This window comes from Lissotriton helveticus, chromosome 11 (assembly GCF_964261635.1).
Source record: "Lissotriton helveticus chromosome 11, aLisHel1.1, whole genome shotgun sequence".
Lineage (NCBI taxonomy): Eukaryota > Metazoa > Chordata > Amphibia > Caudata > Salamandridae > Lissotriton > Lissotriton helveticus.
In genome coordinates, this window is record NC_136072.1 from 17,913,801 (window position 1) to 17,935,950 (window position 22,150).

The following is a 22,150-nucleotide window of genomic DNA, read 5'->3' on the forward strand; positions in this document are numbered from 1 at the left end:
TTTGCTCTTTGGAGAAGCGTGGCTCAGTGGTTAGAGGCGGCAGACCCGGAAGCTGAGATCGACCGTGGACCAGGGTTCAATTCCCGCCTCGGTGGGTCTCGGGCTCAAAAATTCCACGGACACGATAATTCTCGCTTCGAAGCCTACTCGACTCACAGGGTCACACTTTGCGACTCTGGGCAATAGCCTGCTTAATCTCCACTACAGCCCCTCGCGGCGGGATGCCTGGCTTTCACCTTGTGGAAACCCTGCCGGGGTATCTCACAGGGGAATACCAGGACGGGTTCCCTAAGCAAGCGCTTAGATACCGGGTCGGTGATTTGCGCTATATAAATACATGTACGTGTACATTTACATATGTGCTGCAGAATGCAGCACACATAGAAAAACAAATGCAAAAACGAGGAGAAATAAAAGCATTCCTTCTCGTTTCGCCTGCTCTTGCATGGCGTTGGTTTTTGACACTGCCTCAGATATACACCTCCTTGTAAATCTGGGACAGCATCACAAGTAATGGGATTTGCGATGGATTGCCCACAACAGCACCCAATGCACGCCGCTTTCACACTAATTGTTGCATGCAAATGAGCCGTATTTCCAATGCGGGTTTACTCCATGAAGAGTGGCTTAACGCAGCTTTGTAAATATAGAGAAGGGCATAGCACCACCAGAACTTTGCTAAAAGTGACTTCTGGTGGCACTCTCCCCTTGTTAATATCCCGCAGATTTTGCGAATAGACAAAAAGTAGTAACCTTCCCCAAAAGTATGAATGACTCAAAAGTGTAAGTGTCATTGTGTGTCAGACCAAGGTGCTTTTTCTGCTCCGTAAGGCAGGTGCGTGAGCTGCAATTTCTCTCTTCACACCGCACAGGCACACCGTAGAGAAGGCAGTCCTATAAACACTCGTAAATAGATCCACCTCTGGAGCACTGCACATACACTGCTTAATTTGAGCCGATGCCCTAAAACTGTCACATATCACCGCCACTTAGCCAACAGGGCCCTGGTTGAAGAACATAACTGACTATCACGCACGCCAGATACACACATATGTAGCTCTACTTCTCCGTCATGCACACACTTATCTCTACTACTCTCTGCTACGCACTGTAGATCCCTTTACCCCAGCCCCCCGCTGCTTCTCTAGACTGCATCACGCCTCATTGCAGTGCAATGGTGCGTATATACTCAGCTCAGGTTGCAATAATCAAAACCCTTTTCACCCATACATCAGGGGCAGTTCGCAGGCCCCTGTAGCGCAGGGGGGCACATCCTTGCACCCCCACACACTCTTCAGAGGGGCCACACTCTGCCCAAAGCCAATCAATATCCATGAAATATGAGAGAATCAGGGGCCTCTTCTCCCATTCTGCAGGGGCCCGGGGCCCATCAATTATATGTTACTACACTGCCACACATGCACCCCTCTGGGGCAGTAGCGGCTGCTACCGGACCCTGGTGGTCGGGCAGGAGCAAGAGGGTGGGAGGGGGGACGAAAAATGTCATTAAAAAAATAAACACACTTACTTGTGCCGGCCAACGCCTCTCCTCTGCCCTCTTCTTCCTGACTCTCGTCCTCCAGCTGGAGGCAGAAAGCAGCAGGAAGCATCTGGCTCCTAGCCTCCTGATAGCCAATCACAATGCTGCAATGCAGCGTTGTTGTTGGTCTGAGCTCTGTGGATTGGCACTCAGCCAGGGAATGGGGGCCTGGGCATGTTCTCCACTTATGTAATGCAGCCTGCATGGAGAATATATGAAGTGAGACAAACAAAAAGAGGAGTACCACCAAAGGAGAAATTGAAGGTTTTCTGCAGGGTGGGTTTGTTGGCAAAAAGGAAAGAATTCATCCTTTTGTATGAAACCCCTCACTCACCAGCCTAGTGGTGACATGCTTCAAACCCCTCACTCACCAGCCTAGTGGTGACATGCTTCATCATCGGGGTCCACCCTCGTGACCTAGCGTCACCAGGATGTGCTTCGACACCTGTAATACAGTGGAGCGGGTTGTGGCTGTAGGTGCAAAAAAAGGTGTTAAAAATTGTCCTGGTTTAACTCAAAACAGAAATTTTATTTTAAAGTAACTGGACAATGTTAAAAAGCAGTGGCGAGATACTGGTAGGGAAGTTACAGCCAGTGTATCTCTATATGTGTATTTGTGGGTTGGTCAACATGTTTCTACCATATGGGTAAATACCCGGTATTCCTCAGGACCAAAAACAGGGAGACAGACGGTATGGGCCCCCTAAAAGGCGCACCCTATCCTGAATCCCTGTGTACCTAATGGCAAATAGCCAATGGTATTAATGCTTAGTCAAAATGGACGAGCATGGGTAAAAAAGAAAGACCTGTGGAGAAGAGAAAGTAAGCAGTTATCAGGCGTGATCATGCTTACTAGCCTGTTACGTCGTGATGTGTCTCTGTGCTTTCAAACTTCATGCCAATGTGATTTGTAGACCTTCATATGATCAATAACGTGATGATCAAGTGTCCGTGGGGGGCTTATCATTGTGCCAGGACACATATACTTATCAATAGGTGCGTGCATTGTCGCATGCATTACTTTTATCGCACTCGTAATTTGTCTTGTGAATACAGCAAACGGCGCGATATTTCATTCGATATGCCCAGTTATGATGGTCTGGAAAATCGGTGGTGCAAACTTTGCCCTTATATATAAATAACATACAAGACTAACACACATGTAACACGGAGAGGCACATAGGAGCTGCATGACGTGGGAGAAGGGCTTACTTAGTTTGAGGCTCTCAAATGCTTCGGCGGGCAGGGGGTAGGCTCATCACGCAGAGAAAACATATTCTGTAATGTTTGAATATGTATTAGTGAGAGACGGATCTGTTAGTCACCGAGCGGCGTGGGAATGCCCATCTCAGTAACGTAGTGCTTCGCGATAAAATGGCAGACTAGGTGTCAGGGTTTCTGTAGGGAGAAAAAGTCATCTACTTACAGTTTGCTGGTGAGGTAAAAGGCCATTAACCTACTTCTACCGTCCTCTGCTCGGCTAGTGATGCCGTGCGGGACGGGCTAGGTAATGAAAAGTTTAGCCGCTTCCGGGTTGGGCGTGGTTGCGCGGCGTCACGGCAATGGGAGGGGCTACGAACACCGACTGGCGTCGTGATGCGTTCGGAGACGTGGGGTTACTATGGAGATGCCGCCGAGTTCTGCAAACGTGCAGATATGAATCGGCAATGAAAGATGTATGTTTCTGACCTTCAGTTGTTGTGGTAATATCGTCGAGTCCTGCAAATGTGCAGATAGGACTTGGCAAAAGAAGGGTGCCTTAAGCTATGCCCTTGGACAGTAATCCGAGTGAAGCACCGATACCTGGATCACTTCTAAGGTTGGCAGTGATCACGTGGGTGTCATAAGCACCCAGCTGGGGTGCTGTTGTTCATAGTGGACCAATGAAAAATTACAGAAATGGTGCCACGGAGAAGTGGGTCATTACGTGGGCTTTCAAATTCAGGGGGGGTGGCGACTCAGTAATTCATAGAGCAAGGTATAGAAATATTATTTTAATACTGATGCCCATGGAATATTATCATTGAGACCTGTTTTATGGGTGGAAAGTCTATAAATCCACCGTTGTTCCTTTTCAAAAAGGCGAGTTTGTGCATTAGGACCTGGTTGGATTTGTTCAATCATGGTCCACTTCATATCGTTCAGGGTGTGGTGTTCTGTCAGGAAGTGGTCCGTGAGTCTGGTGGTGTTTTTCTTGTATCTGATTGTGCTACGATGTTCGGATATGCGTTGCTTCACTTTGCGTGTGGTCATTCCTATATAGGGTTTACCACAGGTGCATTTGATCAGATATACGACGTTGTTACTGTTGCAGTTGGTGTGTGACCTTTGTTCTCAGATTTTTCCGTCTTCAAGATTGAGGGTCTTGGTATTGTCGGTGAGGTGACAGACACTGCAGTCTCCACATCTTGAGTGTCCTGTGACGGGTGGAAGCCCCCATATTTCTGTAATATATGAAGTGCGCATGAATGTTTAGCCGACCCGAGAGGGCGGTCAAACAGTCATTGCGCGATTAGGAGTGGGCACACCACTGCTTCCATGCTCCCCTTTCATCGGAGCACCGCCCCAAACGCAAAGCTGCTGCAGAAGGAAACATAAAATGATAACATGTGTTATGACCCTTTTATGTTTCCTTTACTTCATTTCTGTGAAGCCGTGGGGCGATGCTCTTCCGCCTTATCGGAGGATCCGCCATTGCTCGGGGGCGAGGTTCACAGCCCTTCAAGGCCACCCAGTGCCTGCAATGTGCTATATTATCGCAACACTAATGCCTCCTTAACCTCATCGATGCTGGTGACGGAACCACTCCGTCACCAGCCACGGACGCGCTGTACTGGTGACGGAGTGGTTCCGTCACGGCCCGGCCACCGCGCCTGTGCGGCACTGATTTTGCACCTGCGCTGCGCGTTGTATTGAGCGGGCGGGGCCGTGACGGAACCACTCCGTCACAAGCACAGCGCGCCCGTGGCTCGTGACGGAGCGGTTCCGTCACGAGCATGGCGGCGCCGCGCGGCCTCCCCTCCCCCCTAGCGCTGCGGCAGAATTACCTCCGCAGCCAAGGGGTTAAGCTCCACCTTTGTAGTATAACCTCATCTACAATATTCTCCCCCTGGTTTACGGCCCCCACCTCACCCCCCTCCCCCCGCCAGCTGCAGCCCAGGATTATACGAGACAGAAACACTTTTGTGAGGCCCCCACATTCCTCTTTTATTTCCTTTGACAGATTTCTAATCTGCGTTCCTTGGAGTTGGAATATACTTGGGTGTGCCTCGACCCCTCACTAGTGTCTGCCAGCCCCCTGATGCCTAGACTGCTGCAGTAATTAATAATATGTAGTAAATGCAGGAAGGAGAGGTTTCCTGTACTTGGGCGCCCTCTTGTGGACATTCATGGGCAGCGCATGAGTCACAATGCGATGGATTTGCCCTGCACAAACTTGTCAGCTCCTACTGACAGCACAAACGGACCCTTATCCTGTACAACTCGGGCTCTGAGGGTCCTGTGTGCAGATGACGTGCACGTGTGTCCGGCTTATGAACTTAACCCGCAGCGAGTGAGTGCATCCATGTATCCTACTATTCTGCTCTTCGTAGGAGGAGGACTAGTTGTAGTAATAGTAGTGGTATTGTTAATAATAACAATACAGCCCATAACTCTGAACATTTTTTGTGAAACCAATAAGTCCACATTTCTGTGCTCTGTGGCCATATTTTGTAGCCCCTTCCTGAGGGCACTGCACCGCGCACCCCTCACTGCATCATCTACTTAAGTATCGGTTCACAATATACATTTACTCTCTATGCTCCTTGTCTGTGTGTCGTGCTGCCACGCCGTAAAGTGCTCTCCCACCTCGAAGAGGGTCAACAATGCACTGAAAAAATGGAGGGGTATATTTACAATGAAATGTGGGAGTGCAGACCTGCTCCAAATTTGGCAGGGCCACGCTCTGACATTTTCAAAACGCAGGGATGCGCTGCATTTATAACAATGCGGTGCACCCCTGTGCTTTCCCTAGTGCTGGAGCTAAAATTAGCTGCTGTGTGGCACCCCAGGCACCCGTGCACCATAGTGCAAGGGTGCCTGCGTTGCAGGGAATGATAGTTTATGTGCAGGAATGTCTCCCTTCCTGCACATGCTTGTAAATCTAAGGAAACATCACAAAGCAATGGTTGTTGCTTGGGAACACCCACAGGAACACCCATCGCTCGCCCCTTTCATGCTAAGCAAAGAGTGTAAAGGGGTATGTAATTACAAGGTGGCGTAATGCCACAAAAAGGACCTTAACACCGCTTTGTAAATAAATATAGAGAAGTGCATAGCGCCACCAGAATGTCGCTAAAAGTGACGTTTTGGTGGCGCTATCCCTTTGTAAATATACCCCAAAGTATGTGGCATAAAGGACCCTTTATACTACACCGTAGGAATATTTCAAGTTACAGAATAGAACAATGCCCCTACACGGGGCAAGCTTGAAGGCCGAGTTCCTTTATTAGAGCACAGAACTTGGAAGTGACTTGTAATTTACTTTTAACTTACAATAGAGGGTATTTTAAAGACTTATAGCCCACTGCTGAGGACTATACCAATCATGACAGGCCCAGTAACAATGGAGAGGGTCTTTAACAACTGGCATAGCCCGAGTCAGAAGGGCTATAAGGCTAAGAGAACATTCTGTCAACTTAGAGTACAATGTTCTTAATTTGAAAGAGAGAAACAGAAAGACAGATACTGGCATGTGGGAGCACAAGGAATATACCAGCCATTATTGGCCCGGAGTCACTTCCTTGTCTTCTGTGGAGCTCCCAACATTCCAGTTATATATCATTCCTTATAATGTATACTCACACCATTATCCTTTCTTGGTGTCTTGTGCATTCTCTACAGAGAGATTGTAAGGTTAGTCATAGGTTGAATAAATGCAAATTTGCAGCGCAAATAGAAACAGCAAGTGCACTGACAATGCAAAAATATATTATATGCAGTGCAAGAATATATTATAGGCAGTGCAAAAATATATTATAGGCAGTGCAAACATATATTATATGCAGTGAAAACATATATTATAGGCAGTGCAAAAATATATTATATGCAGTGCAAAAAGATATGCAGTGCAAAAATATAATCATAGGCACTGCAAACGTTCATTATAGGCTGTACACAAATATATCATAGGCACTGCAAAAATATATTATATGCAAAGTAACACTATATTATAGGCAGTGCAAAGCTATATTATATGCAGTGCACAAATATAATATAGTCAGTTCAAAATTGTATTATATGCAGTGCAAACTATTTTATACGCAGTGCATAAATATATTAAAGGCAGTGCAAAAGTTCATTATAGGCAGTGCAAAAGTATATTATATGCAGTGTAAAAATATATTATAGGCAGTACAAAATATAATATATGCAGTGCAAAAATATATTCTAGGCACTGCAAAAATATATTATAGATCCTGCAAAAACTATATTATATGCAAAGTAACACTATATTATAGGCAGTGCAAAACTATATTATATGCAGTGCACAAATATAATATAGTCAGTGCAAAATATAATACACGCAGTGCAAAAATATATTATAGGCACTGCAAAAATATATTATAGACATTACAAAAATATATTATATGCAAAGTAACACTATATTATAGGCAGTGCAAAACTATATTATATGCAGTGCAAAACTTTTATATCCACAGTGCATAAATATATTAAAGGCAGTGCAAAAGTATATTATATGCAGTGCAAAAGTATATTATAGGCAGTACAAAATATAATACACGCAGTGCATAAATATATTATAGGCACTGCAAAAATATATTATAGATACTGCAATAATATATTATATGCAAAGTAACACTATATTATAGGCAGTGCAAAACTATATTATATGTAGTGCACAAATATAATATAGTCAGTTCAAAATTGTATTATATGCAGTGCAAACTATTTTATACGCAGTGCATAAATATATTAAAGGCAGTGCAAAAGTTCATTATAGGCAGTGCAAAAGTATATTATATGCAGTGTAAAAATATATTATAGGCAGTACAAAATATAATATATGCAGTGCAAAAATATATTCTAGGCACTGCAAAAATATATTATAGATCCTGCAAAAACTATATTATATGCAAAGTAACACTATATTATAGGCAGTGCAAAACTATATTATATGCAGTGCACAAATATAATATAGTCAGTGCAAAATATAATACACGCAGTGCAAAAATATATTATAGGCACTGCAAAAATATATTATAGACATTACAAAAATATATTATATGCAAAGTAACACTATATTATAGGCAGTGCAAAACTATATTATATGCAGTGCAAAACTTTTATATCCACAGTGCATAAATATATTAAAGGCAGTGCAAAAGTATATTATATGCAGTGCAAAAGTATATTATAGGCAGTACAAAATATAATACACGCAGTGCATAAATATATTATAGGCACTGCAAAAATATATTATAGATACTGCAATAATATATTATATGCAAAGTAACACTATATTATAGGCAGTGCAAAACTATATTATATGTAGTGCACAAATATAATATAGTCAGTTCAAAACTATATTATATGCAGTGCAAAACTTTTATATACACAGTGCATAAATATATTAAAGGCAGTGCAAAAGTTCATTATAGGCAGTGCAAAAGTATATTATATGCAGTGCAAAAATATATTATAGGCAGTACAAAATATAATACATGCAGTGCATACATATATTATAGGCACTGCAAAAATATATTATAGATACTGCAATAATATATTATATGCAAAGTAACACTATATTATAGGCAGTGCAAAACTATATTATATGTAGTGCACAAATATAATATAGTCAGTTCAAAATTATATTATATGCAGTGCACAACTTTTTTATACACAGTGCATATAAATATATTAAAGGCAGTGCAAAAGTTCATTATAGGCAGTGCAAAAGTATATTATAGGCACTGCAAAATATAATATATGCAGTGCAAAAATATATTCTAGGTAGTGTAAAAATATACTACATTCAGTGTCAAACTATATTATAGGCAGGACAAAAATATATTATATGCAATTTAAAATATCTCATAGGCAGGGCAAAAATATATTTTAGTCAGTGTAGAAATGTATTATAGGCAGTTTAATAACCACCCTTCTTCAGAATGTGTGGAAAGCTGCTGAGAGGTTTCTGTTTTTATCTGATGAGCTCCAGAAGTGCAAACTATAAACATTAATGTCTTCTCTTTGCTGCTTTCACTCTATCTGGTGGCTGTACCATTGTCACAACACAAAGTTGGTTGAGTACTGATATCATCTTTTTAATACAGGTGAGAAGCGATATCCCAACTATTCTCCAGTAAGACAATGAGGGACAGGTTTCTAAGAATTATTGACGGCTTCCGTATATTAAAAGATCAGAAATAAACTCAAGTTCTTCACACTCTTTCCCTTAGATCACAACCCAACAAGGTGATTTATCATCATCACACCAGACCAGAGTGCAGAAAGTGTGTAACTCTCGCAGCACTAGACCAAACAAGACACAATTTCACACTTCACAAAAATACAGAATTAAAGTGACAAATGGGGCATACAGTGAGACATAAGAGGTTGATACAATGAGTACAGTTGAATAGCCCAACCAACTGTTATTCAGGTCAAAATGCTGACACGCGCCTACAAGGGCCCCAGCAACCAGGGACCAGCATACATCAACCACCGCCTGAACTTCCATCTACCCACTACACACATGTGCTCTGCCTCCGTCGTCCTTCGCACACTCCCCGTATCCACCAAAGCCACAGTGGAGGTCGTTCCTTCTCCTACCTCGCCACCAAGTCCTTCACAGGAGACTGACTACCCAACTATCCTTCTCGCAAGATGGAAACCATAAAATTCTGTATTACTTTCCTTTTGCAAGCTGCAACCATATATTAGTGAACAGTCTGATTAATGTAATATAATGTCTCTGTATCACATGTATTAGATCTCAGAGGTTTCTGTACCCCTGTATGTTAATACATCCCCTTTTTGAGAGCACACCACCTGAATGGCAGACGTTGATTGACAACAAATGCTAGTATAAACAAATGTTTATAAATTATTCCAACCTTACTCCCGCCCTCGGAGGTCCACCTGACATCCTTGTACAGCGCTCCGACGCCCTCTGGGGCCTTGTTCGCGCTCTATAAAGCCGCAAAAATAAATACATAAATAAAATGAACAATGTGACCATATAAAGTGAATTTTAAAAAACTAACATAATGTGTTGAAAACAGTTCTATAAATAAAAGAACATAAATTAAATTCCCTTAAATTCTAGAACAAAATTTGAATTAAAAGAGCATTAAGATTTTACGCGTTGCATGAATGATATACTATGGTAAAGAAATAAATAACTAATGACATTAAGTGAAATAAAGTGCATGAAAGGAATATTGTTATTGGAGCTTTTACATGCTATATATAATCTTAAATAGTCCATGAAGTTCTTACAAATCCTTTGGTTACAATTTCAAAAGAAATCAAAGAAAATGTGGAATTATATGATAAATTTCATTTAATTGAGCAATAAAGGGTGAAGATATACTCAAAAATATAGTGATCGAAGATCAATCAGAGGTCAGCCAAAACTTTGCGCTCTTATTTCATAGTTTCTATCACCATCAGGGGATAGGCTAAACATATCATCTAAAACTGTAACAAGTGAAACACAAAGAGGTGGCAGCCATCACTCCTAGAAGTTATTCACTTCATTCTGCTTTCTTGTTTTTGCAGACTGAGTCAGTCACCGTTGGCTGAAAGAGCATCCAGTCATATTATTCCAAAGAAGGATCTACCCCACATGGATATAAGATGCTTTTTATGGCAACCTGTGGGCGGGGTCTCAGGGGGTTAGCTTGCTGTGTCATAATTGTTGCTCCACGTTTTATGGTGTTTTTTTTAGACATTTCCTCCTATATTTATTCATATATATATATTTTTTTACTTATTTTATCTGTATTTATCCAGATTTATTTTGGGGTTAGTGAAAAAATGAATTTGAAACTAGTAAATGTCCATATTGTCTTAACAGATAAATATTTTCTCATGCTTCAGGGCCTAACTGATTTTAATGATATGAACACCCATGAATGATAAATCAATACATTCAAATGAAAATGCGATCGTTGTCAACTTTGTCCACATCTACAGCCTCCTTAGAAAACATTATATCTTTTTTTAACTCCCTGACCTGCCAATCCGCAGAGCTTTGGCAGTCATGACCGAAGCATTTTAAATCACTCAAACGCAGTCTATTATCCATTGCTTCTATAGTTATAAATTGATACAGACTGGAAAAATAGATGTTTTTTCTGTCTGTATTTATTTATATAAATCAGTAAAAAATTGAAAAATGGAGTTGTACTCAAAATGTAACCCTGCGACCCGGAAATCAGTTTAGTGTGGGTGAAATGGCTAAAGGGGCAAAGAGTCCCCCATTTCTCTGGTGTGGCTTAGACACCCCTGAATTAGCCTAACACGTACCTGCATGTCTTCACCACAACACACTTTCTTCACCTGCAGAGCCACTGAACTTATAAAGTAGCTGCCAGGTGTACTTGCGTCTACCTCACATGAATGTATCAAGATACAATGCATACATTTACAACGCATGCCTTTACAAAGCAGTTTTTACACACCAAAATCACTTACAACGCATATATTTACATTGCATGCCATTATAACAAATTTTTGTAAACTACCTTTACAGCGCATTCCATTACATCGCATTATACCTTTATAATGAATACCATTACAACGCATACCATTACAGTGCATTTAAAGTAAGTGTTGGATAGTGTAGGGGTAAAAATTACTATTCTAAGTCCAGGGGAGTGCAACAGTAGGGAAAGTGTTGGATAGCGTAGGGGTAAAAATTACTATTCCCACTCCAGTGAGTGCAATAGTAGGGAAAGTGTTGGATAGCATAGGGGTAAAAATTACTATTCCCACTCCAGAGAGTGCAACAGGAGGGTAAGTGTTGGATAGTGTAGGGGTAAAAATTACTATTCTAACTCCCGGGGGTGCAACAGTAGGGTAAGTGTTGGATAGTGTAGGGGTAAAAATTACTATTCTAAGTCCAGGGGGGTGCAACAGTAGGGTAAGTGTTGGATAGTCTAGGGGTAAAAATTACTACTCTAACTCCAGGGGGTACAACAGTAGGGTAAGTGTTGGATAGTGTAGGGGTAAAACTTACTATTCTAACTCCAGGGGGTGCAACAGTAGGGTAAGTGTTGGATAGTCTAGGGGTAAAAATTACTACTCTAACTCCAGGGGGTACAACAGTAGGGTAAGCGTTGGATAGCGTAGGGGTAAAAATTACTATTCTAACTCCAGGGTGTGCAACAGTAGGGTAAGAGTTAAATAGTGTAGGGGTGCTATGTGTTGTAACGGTATGCGTTGTAATGACATGCAATCTAATGCCTGCGTTGGAGTGACATGCTTTGTAGTGTCATGCGTTGTAGTGTCATGTGCAATAGTGACATACAATGTAATGGCTGCGTCGTAGTGACATGCGTTGTAAAGGATGTTGCGAGTGTGCATTGTAAATGTCGTGCGATGTGATGACTGCGTTGTAAAGGTTGTTTCCCTTTAACACATGTACCACAGAACCATTTTCCATTGTCTAAGCAGAACCCCTGACGTCAGGCCTCTGACAGTCATATGTGCATACATTGGCTGTGGTATCTGGTGAGTGATGACTGCCCTCTGTTCTATGCCAGACTTCAATGTGCTTGGCTGCTTTTATCCTGCATGAGCAGTGTGTACCTATGGAGTTCCTTACGCTTTCGGTGCATTTACATTTCTAAGGTGCTTTAATGGCTATTAATTCCTTCAGAGGGAGGGTGCCAATGCATTCAAATGGATTTCATGACATATAGATCAGTCTGCGATAATGACCTGGTGGATTTGCACTCTCCATTGCAATGGCTTCTTTTTGCTTTGCTCATGACTTTTCCACCGTTTGGCAATTCTGCATACATTTTGGCAGACAATTAGTTAATTCAGCAAATTTTTATGTCATGTTTCAATGCAGGTATTATTCTTACTTAGGAAAATATGAAAGAGGGGGTACAAATGGAGGTGTGTTTGCGGTGTCGCTACAGACATCTCAAGCTGCCTATTGGGACATACCATTCTATACCATACTTCACAGAGCCTATCCTTGCTCAAGATTGGATGGCTTTCATGCCGCTCTCAGTTGTCTTTCTCCTATTTGTTGTTTTTCGTCTCTTCCTGTGTTTGACCCGCCCACAGGAGCTTCTTGGGTTCGTCCTACTTCCTGCTCCAAATGCAGCATTGAAAACAGAGCCACATTTCTCTACAGCATCAGTTTGCTGCCCATTTACTGCCACTAATGGTCATCAGAAAAAATACGGTATAAATGTGGAACAAGCAACAATGATATTAACAGACTTCTAAAAACAAGCATTGGCAAAGCCAATCGCTTTTGATTGTACGTAAAGGTACGTGGGACCGACTGGCATTGTCAATGCTTGTCTATTTAGCTCTCATAGGAATTTTTAGGACTCACCTACAAATATCAGTGGTCAGAAGAATGAGAACATGCTAATCTAATACTTACAGTGGGCTTTCAGCCATGCAGATCTTTTTTTTTAATTAGCCTCCATACTCAGGGCTCATCGGTTGCTTTCCCAGCCCCTGCATGGCATTTCTTTTTTTTTTTTTCTTCTACTTTTTAAGAAGGCCTGGAAGCTTCGAGGCTCCATCATTCAAAAAAATGTGCTTTAGTCCACCTATGTTTTTTTAATTTACTGTTCATGATGGGCGTCCACCATTTGGAACAGTACATTTAAAAGGGAAAAAACACTTCTTGATGATATGTACGCATGAAAGGTAACACGTGCACCTCAGCATCATCATGTTGAGTCTTTTCTTGCCAATGCAGATCAGCATTAGCAAAAAGGAATCGACAAAGCCAAAAGGTAAGGCCAATTGGTTAGGAAAATGCTTGCTCTTTTTGCTGCAGCACAGACTGCTGGACAGAATTATATAAATATTTGTATGAAACTAGACCTTCACTCAGAAAAGAAGTTAATCTTTGTTTCGTGTAAATCATTCATCAGTTTGAGAAATATTTACATTACAAAACATGCTGGTGGACGTCGAAGCGTTGAACTCATAGATGTCCTGATGGTTTTTTCAGGATCCGGTTCCAATAAGGATTTGAGGAGAATAAATGTGAAGGCCCTGCTCACTGGGTTGTGTCCACAGGGAGGCGGAGCTAACTGAAGGGAGGACAGAGGGAATCTCACTTTAACAGGCTAAAGAGGGGACCAGTAGCAGACATCACCAATGGAAAATGATACGGTGTCTTACAAGGGACACAACGCCAGATAATCATTGTACAAAGACACCTATGGATGGTGTCCACATTGTCTATCCCTATCAGGAAATACCAGCACATACACAAACAAATAAAGGCATGTCAACAGTGCTTTCACCAAAGACCTCAGGGCCCGATTCACAAAAGTAATCTGAGACAAAATCCTAACTTTACGACTTTCGGTATTCACAGAAGGCATTTAGGAGTAGTAAAGTTAGGATTGTGTCTCAGTTAATCTTAAATTTTAGTCTTAAATTAAATTTAAGACAAACTTAAGTTTAACTGAGACAAAATCCTAACTTTAAGACTTTCAGTATTCACAGAAGGCATTTAGGAGTACTAAAGTTAGGATTGTGTCTCAGTTAATCTTAAATTTTAGTCTTAAATTAAATTTAAGACAAACTTAAGTTTAACTGAGACAAAATCCTAACTTTAAGACTTTCAGTATTCACAGAAGGCATTTAGGAGTACTAAAGTTAGGATTGTGTCTCAGTTAATCTTAAATTTTAGTCTTAAATTAAATTTAAGACAAACTTAAGTTTAACTGAGACAAAATCCTAACTTTACAACTAAGATTTTGTTTCAGTTAAACTTATGTTTGTCTTAAATTTAACTTAAGACCAAAATGTAAGATTAACTGAGACAAACTCCTAAAATTAGTACTCCTAAATGCCTTCTGTGAATACCGAAAGTCGTAATGTTAGGATTTTGTCTCAGATTACTTTTGTGAATCGGGCCCTCACTGAGGTAGTAAGTGGGGTCTTCAGCGACGTAGTTTGAGATGGCAACTGTGGCATCATGTATGAGGTCACAAGTAGTGTACTGGGGAATGAGTTACGGTCGCTTTGCTCCCCCTAAACAGGAATGTCCGCTTTTAAGTTTCACACTGAAGCTATAATATTGTTTCAATATAAGGGCCAGGTGTATCAAGCATTTTTCTGGTCACCCGATTTGCAGAATCAGGCCGTTTGCGACCTGAAAAATGCATTTTGGTATGTATCATTGCCAAATTACGAGTCGGTAACATGTTACCGAATCGTAGTTTGGATTTGTGAATACATACAGATTAGGTATTAGGAAGGGGCGTGTTTAGAGCGTCCCTTCCTAATACTGAATTGCAGTGGTATGTAAGAATGTTTAGTGACCGAAATGCAGTCACTAAACATTCGTATTTTACCACCTACTTCAAGTCGGTGGTAACCCATTTGCAAACGGGAAGGAGTCCCCAAGGGACCTCTCCACCTCTGTGAATGTTTGTAAAAACTTTTTTCAAGAGCAGACAGTCGTACCATGGACCACTGCCTGCTCTTAAAAAATGAAAAGAAATCTTTTAATTTTTCTTTTTTTAATTGCAACCCTTTTTCCTGTTACTTAATCAAACATGCAAATACCAAAACTTCTAATAGTGTGCATAAATTCAGAAATATATTACAGTGAACTTTTTAAAATATTTGTTTAAACAATTAAAACATTTTCCAATATTAAATAGTTTTTGCTTCTCTGTGTGTGATGATTCTGCGAGATAGTGATTACTCTGCAGTAGAATCAGAGGAATTATCGACAGGCTTTCTTTTTACAGTGTTGAATTCCTCTGTGTACCTGTTCGCAGTGAAAGGTTTCACTATTGATTTATTCATCCTTCAAAAGACTTTCAAGGTGCTTTGACTTTTAGTACAGAGAGGATTTGTATTTTAGGCGTGTGTGATATTCGTATTATTAATTTGCTTTTGCGTAATTATAAGAAATTCCAAATTACATGGACTTATGTGAAATGGAAAACCGCCATTTGACGCTATCTTCTTGTGTTTATTTTAGACACAAGGGCACATTTTGCACTAGAAAGTGGCACCAAAAACACGGGTGCACAAACTACAGTTACTCGTGTTCTTGTTGCTCAAGCACTTCATGTGCGCCCACGCTATGTTTTTGCTGTGAATGGCGTGTAATAAGATGCCGTTGCGTAATAGCGGAATTTCAGGGAATTCCACATAGCACATATAACAGAAAATTATCGAAATTATGGGAGATTATGCCACGTAAAGAACATTTCCTCCGAACTTACAAATGACATCACTGGTGACGTCATGCGGGGCACCACCATTGGTACTATCAATGAAACATATCTAGGCCAAATATGCGTCCTATTCTCTCACATGTTGGTGATTCTAAAGGTATATAGGGTTTGTTGATTCTCCTGGAAGGAACCAACAGCCTGATTCATCAAGCTGATTTGCGCTCGCAAAGGGCCAGATTCTGAGAATCTGGCCCTTTGCGAGTGCGATTTTTGCATTTGGTATTCATCATTCCAAATGCAAAAATCGCTATTTAAGAATTCGCATATTTGCGAGGAATTGGATTTAAGGAATCTCTAATAGAGATTCCTTAAATGCAATTCATCAACCAAATAGAAATAGCGAAATCGCTATATTTGGTCTCAATTTACCACCAGGTCTGACTTGGTGGTAAATTGCGTAAATAGTGTAAAAAGCACTTTAGTGCATTTTTTTCTTTTGCATGTTACACACACACATGTCCTTTGGACATGTGTGTGCGCAACACCTGTTCAAATGTGCATTTTAGGGGTGCTACAGGGTGCCCTTTGGACACCCCTGGCACCCTTACAATCGCTATCTTATTTGCGAGTAGCAAATTGCTACTCGCAAATAAGGGATACTCCCCATTCATTCCTATGGGCCTTTTGGCCCATAGGAATGAATGGGGAGTTATTCCTTTTTTTGCGAGTAGCAAATTGCTACTCGCAAATTGAGAACATGTAGGAATCGCTATTTATTTAGCAATTCCTACATGAATACCGTTTTGCGTGTCCTCAATAGCGAGTCGCTATGATTCGCTATTAGGGCCACGCAAAACGGCCCCTTGATGAATCAGGCTGCAAGAAAATAAACAAAATGCAGCAACTTTTTTGTTTTATTAAATGGGGAAAATGATGTGCAAAAAAGAGTATATATATATATATATGGATATATATTTTTTAAATGACATGAACACATTTTTCTGTGCTAAAATCACCCCCTTCCCAGCTTTCATGAACAGGCAGAACTATCGTTTTTTTAATACAGCTTTGGTATTTTTTAAGTGGTAGTTGATATTTCCATATTTTCTTGTGACTTCTGCCTACTTAAAGTTAGTGATGGAAGCAGGTGTGAAATTCATGGGTGAACCTGGACAGATTGCATTTCCGTTAAGTAAATAACATTTGGAATTCAGCAAGGGATCATTTGTGCAGCTCACTCATGGTATCCCCAAAGAAACTAAGCATTGAAATCAGAAACAAATCAAAGTAAGTAAAAATAAAATGCCCTTAAAGCCAAAGATAATATACTGTTTTGTCCGTAGACTTTTCTGGTCGAAAGGATAAATAGAGTTTGTTTGTTGATCAAAAACATCTGGAACCCAGATGTTTAATTATGTACAGCCTGTGCATTCATACATATTTTAAAATCTAGTTGTCCACCCAGGGTTCATTCGTATATGAAAACTGGACATCCAGGGGAGTCCTGGGTGGTGTGATTTGCGTGGATCCACTCAATGTTTTATCCACACAACTTTGCGAATATCAAGCTTTGGCTGAGATACTAGGACGAGCAAACTTTAAAAGTTTTTCCAGTTTGGATGTGTTCTGTACAGTGCTGCATACATGAAAAGTAGTTAAAGTTTTTGAAAAAAGCATTTCCCCTAATTATTATCAGTCTCCATAAGGTGTTATTTTTGGGGATCAAACGTCTGTCTACCGCTGTTAGTAGTTAGGGGTTTGCGTCAAAGGCCATTGGGGATGTTACATGAGAACACCCATGTAACATCCATGGAGGTCCCCGAAAGCAAACTAATGCAAAGCAACGCACAGCGGGACTTTGTGTTACACTCACCAACATTCCAAAGCAAAGCAAGACTGAGCTGGAAAGGAAATTCCAAATGAACATTTTGCTTTGGTGTGTGTCATTTTTGTGATGCAAACCCAGTACAAAATGTTAGTAAATCTGCCCCCCCCCCCCCCGTGAGGCTGGATACCCCTTGGAATGAATACAACGTTTACTTTTCTGTGGAATTTCACATTTCTTACATCTTATATTTTTAGGTCTGTTTATGCATACAGAGCAACAGATGACTTAACCTTTGTGGTAGAGAATCAGGTGAACTTCTGTATTTTGTTATCTCACACAAGAACAATTAAAGAAAGAACTCTGGTCTTGAAACATATTCATCATTGAAAGAAAAGTGTCTAGATTGGTAAACTATTGCTATTTCAGTACTCACCCGGTTGTACCTACCTACCACACAGGTCCAGGTTGAGGTTGTCGTGCTGCTGACCATCGCACCTACGCTTGAGTGGACTCACCTCTGCTTGGCCTTCAGCTCCGTGGAGGCGGCCGACAGCCGGTCCAGTGGGGTGCCGAAGCCGGGAAAGCTCCTCTTCTTCTTGGTCTCGATGACGTCATTTTCAAGGGACACCAGCTCATCGAGAAGCAGGAGCTTGGCCACCAGGTCGGTCGCGGCCTTCTCCTCGCTGGACGCGGAGTGTGAATCCATGTCTAAGAGAAGGGAGGAGTCCACGGACTGCAGAAAGAGATGGTGGACACTGTTAGGGAGTTACTTGAGTGGACATCACATTGAGCTGCCAAACTGACCTTGTATGCATCTTTGCAATTAACCTTATCCAATGCAAAGCAGTCAGTTAAGTAATATTGAGTTGTTAAGCACAAAAGTGAACATTTGGTAAATAAAGAACAAGGCCTATGGGGTAATCCTAAAATAATGCAACACCATAACATATGTACTTTTAAATGCACATTCACCCGTGTGCATCTTGGCGCCTCAAAACAAATGTTTATTCTTACCCAACTCAATGGCAATGATTTTATTGACCTCAAAAGGAGGAAAGGCTGAGTGGATCCGCCAGGATTTGAACCTGTGACCATGAGGGCAAATACAAACCCCTACAGTGGGTGTATTAGTTCACCAAGTCACCAGACCTGGGTAAATAACATAACATGTGCATTTATAAAGTGGACTTGTCACCCATGGGTCTCAATGCGCTGAATAGTACATGTTTATTGTTACCCAAGTCAATGGTACTCATTTTATCGACCTCAGATGGATGAAAGGCTGAGCAGACCCGCCGGGATTTGAACCTGTGACCATGAGGTCGAACACAGGCCCCTGCAGTGGGCCCATTAGTTCACTGAGCCACCAGACCCAGCTCAATCATTTAACACCTACTCACTGAGGAGGGAGTAGGAAGGAAGGTATGATGGGGGTGCTGAGGTGTTCCACCCAAAGGCTGAATGCACCCGTGATCTTCGTCTATCGCCAGATATACTGCATGGATTTCTACTCCCCATATCTCTTGCTCCAGGACTAGTCTATGGGGCTACACGAAGGGCCTAGTGAGCAAGAACTAACAGAGTTTCACTACTCTTATTTTTACTTTCAGATGGTTGTAATGTTTTATTACTATTTTCAGAGCTCTGATTCATCTCTTTTGCAATCAAAGGATGGCTATTTTCAATTTAGAATTGTAGAAGAGATGCAAGTAGGACAACACCTTATTGCAAGTATTCACCTGATGTGGCCCCAGAATCTCAAACAAGATGGCAGTCAACATCTGGCCAGCTCCCTTCCTCCTCCTGTCCATCAAGTGAGGACACTTGTCTTCACACAGCCTCTCTCACACCCACAAATCCCTGCACTGCTCACCTCCCTCTCTAGTCTATAAAGGATCATAGATCACCACTCCCCACCCCTTCAAACAAACTCTAAATACCTTTTCTGTTACCCTTTGACCTCTGTGTAACAGTGACCCCTGCACACCAGGCTTCATTGGTACTAGGAGCACTCTTCTCAGATGATGGAGTAGAGCTCCTGCTGCTGTCTGTGATTTTCTTTGTTAAAAACTATTTATTGGCTGAAATTAGATGACATTTTAATCATTTTCACAATATGTTTGTGTTCTTTTTAAGGGCATATCTGGTTAGTCTCAACCACTCTAGACAGAGCTCTGGTTTCCCCAGAGCAGCATCTCCCTGGACAGGTATGAGGGGTAACCCAGGCCCCTGGCCAGGACTTTTCCCACCTTGTGGCCCCTGTGTCCCCTGAATGAGGCTGGGGAGGGGCCCTGATGCGGGTCATTGTCAGTCCCCAGAATCCCATTGACTACATCCTTGGCAGTGTACTTCCGCCAGTCAGAGAACCGCCAGACGCCCTAACCCCTCAGATTTCTGGGGATAATGGGCCAGATGTAGGTAAAGTACATTTACCGATTCTAAAATACCGAATTTTACCGATTCGGTATTTTAGAATCGGTAAATGCTATGTAGCAAAAAAATTGGTAAACATTACCGAATCGGTAAGATTCGGTATTTACCGAATTGGTAAATACCGATTCGGTAAAATGGAGGACACTTTCAAGGGTGCCAGGGTGTCACTTTGACACCCTCTTGCACCCCTGAATCGTGCTTGTGTGCAGATGTGGCACACATACATATCTACCCTAAGGGGATGTATGTCTGCCACATGGCACAGTTGAAAATGCACAGATTTGCATTTTCAAAGGTATCCGTTATTTACCACCAACTTGTTGTTGGTGGTAAATAACGAATCCTAAAATTGGAAAAGCACTCATTTGAGTGCTCCCTACATTGCAGATTCGGTAATTCACCTATTCGTTTTTTTAAGGAATCAGTAACTTACTGATTCCTTAAGATACCGAATCAGTAATTTACCGAATTTGCAATTTAGCCCACCAACATATCAGTAGCCTAATACCGGTTGGTAATGGCCGAAATTCGGTAATTTGGGCCGTTACCGACCGGTATTGGGCGACCTACATCGGGCCCCTTGTCTCTAAATGGCGAGTGCAGAGGCCAAGATGGAATAGGAGCAGTAATTCAGGGGTTACCTGCTATGAGAGAAGAGCACCCCGAGACAGACCCTGGTGAGGCCATTTCTAACTCTAAGGTGCTGCCTGTGCTGTCCCAGAGGACAGGAGACGTGCCCCCGGCAGACCCTACAGGGCACCGAGTGTGTCACCTTGAAGGGGGTTGTGACCCCCCCCTGGAATTCCTTCACTGACAGGATCTGTTCTGGGGAGGCATAAGGAGCCGCAACGAGGAGAAATACTTTTAATGGAAAATGCCTATAATGCCTTTAATTATTGTTTTTTGTTCAGGAATGTGTCCCTTCCTGTGCAAAGACAATCATCCTCTCAGTGCAAGCACCCTTGCAAAATGATGCAAGGCTGTCTGCAATGGCACATGGCTGCTGTTTGTGCACTGGCGCAGGGGAGAAGGACAAGAATGTGCCGGATCTTGTAGATATGCCTCATTCCTGCCCTTATATTTTGATGCGCGGCAGCACAGCAGGAAGGCTTGCTGAATTGCCATGCGTTAAAATTTTGTAAATGAGTCCAGTGGTCTTTAAAAACAATTATTTTTAGTAACCCTGGGCGGGTAACTCCCATCCGCCAGAGGAGTTTGCGGGGATTTGCATACTCCGCGCCGCGTGGCGAACGCAGAGTTAGCCACTCCCTCCCCCTCCCAAAGTCTTTAAAAATGTAAAAGAAGCCACTTACCTGTTGCTTGCTGCCTTCCCTGCCTGGCCGCTCTACGTCCTACTCCTCGCGTCCTTCTGTAATAAAAAAAAACTACGTTGCACAGCTGACATGCTTGCGCACGTGCACAAGCGTCAGACGTACAACGTAGTTTTTCTTTAATTACAGATCATTTTTAAAGACTTTGGGAGGGGGGAGGGAGCGTAGCGTATTTCCACTGACTTTTTTTTAAACTCCATGGAAATACGCATAGAGGCCTGCTACGCCCAGGGTTCATTTTTAGGCGAGCCTTTCACTGCCCAAATAGAAACTGCAGTGTTAATAAAATAGTGTTTCTATGCTTCCTTGCAAGAAACATCAGTTGCTGTTTTGAATGGGATCTGCAGAACGCATACATTTCTTTCATAATATTATTGTGTATTTCAGACAGCACTGGGGCCCATTTTATATCAGTGTGTTAAAATTCCAAAACAGAGACAACAATAACACAAAAAGTGCTTAAGAGTTGTGATTTCATTATTGTGTCATGTGCCTCATAACTTGATATTATTTGTCATACAATTTTCCAGTTATGATGCATAATTTAGTCAAACGTGCCACATCATTTGGCCCATCACTGCCACATATTTCCAGTGGCCCTGCT

The 22,150-nt window shown here is 41.7% G+C and overlaps 1 protein-coding gene across 1 annotated transcript in view; it reads right to left on the reverse strand.

The window, feature by feature from the left end:
- OSTN (osteocrin) overlaps positions 1 to 22,150 on the reverse strand; it is a 64,046-nt gene that overhangs the window by 41,750 nt on the left and 146 nt on the right. Inside the window, exon 2 of the mRNA XM_078666685.1 lies at positions 18,298 to 18,515. Coding sequence (XP_078522811.1) covers positions 18,298 to 18,515 — 218 coding nt within the window. The remainder of the gene's footprint in view (positions 1 to 18,297; positions 18,516 to 22,150) is intronic.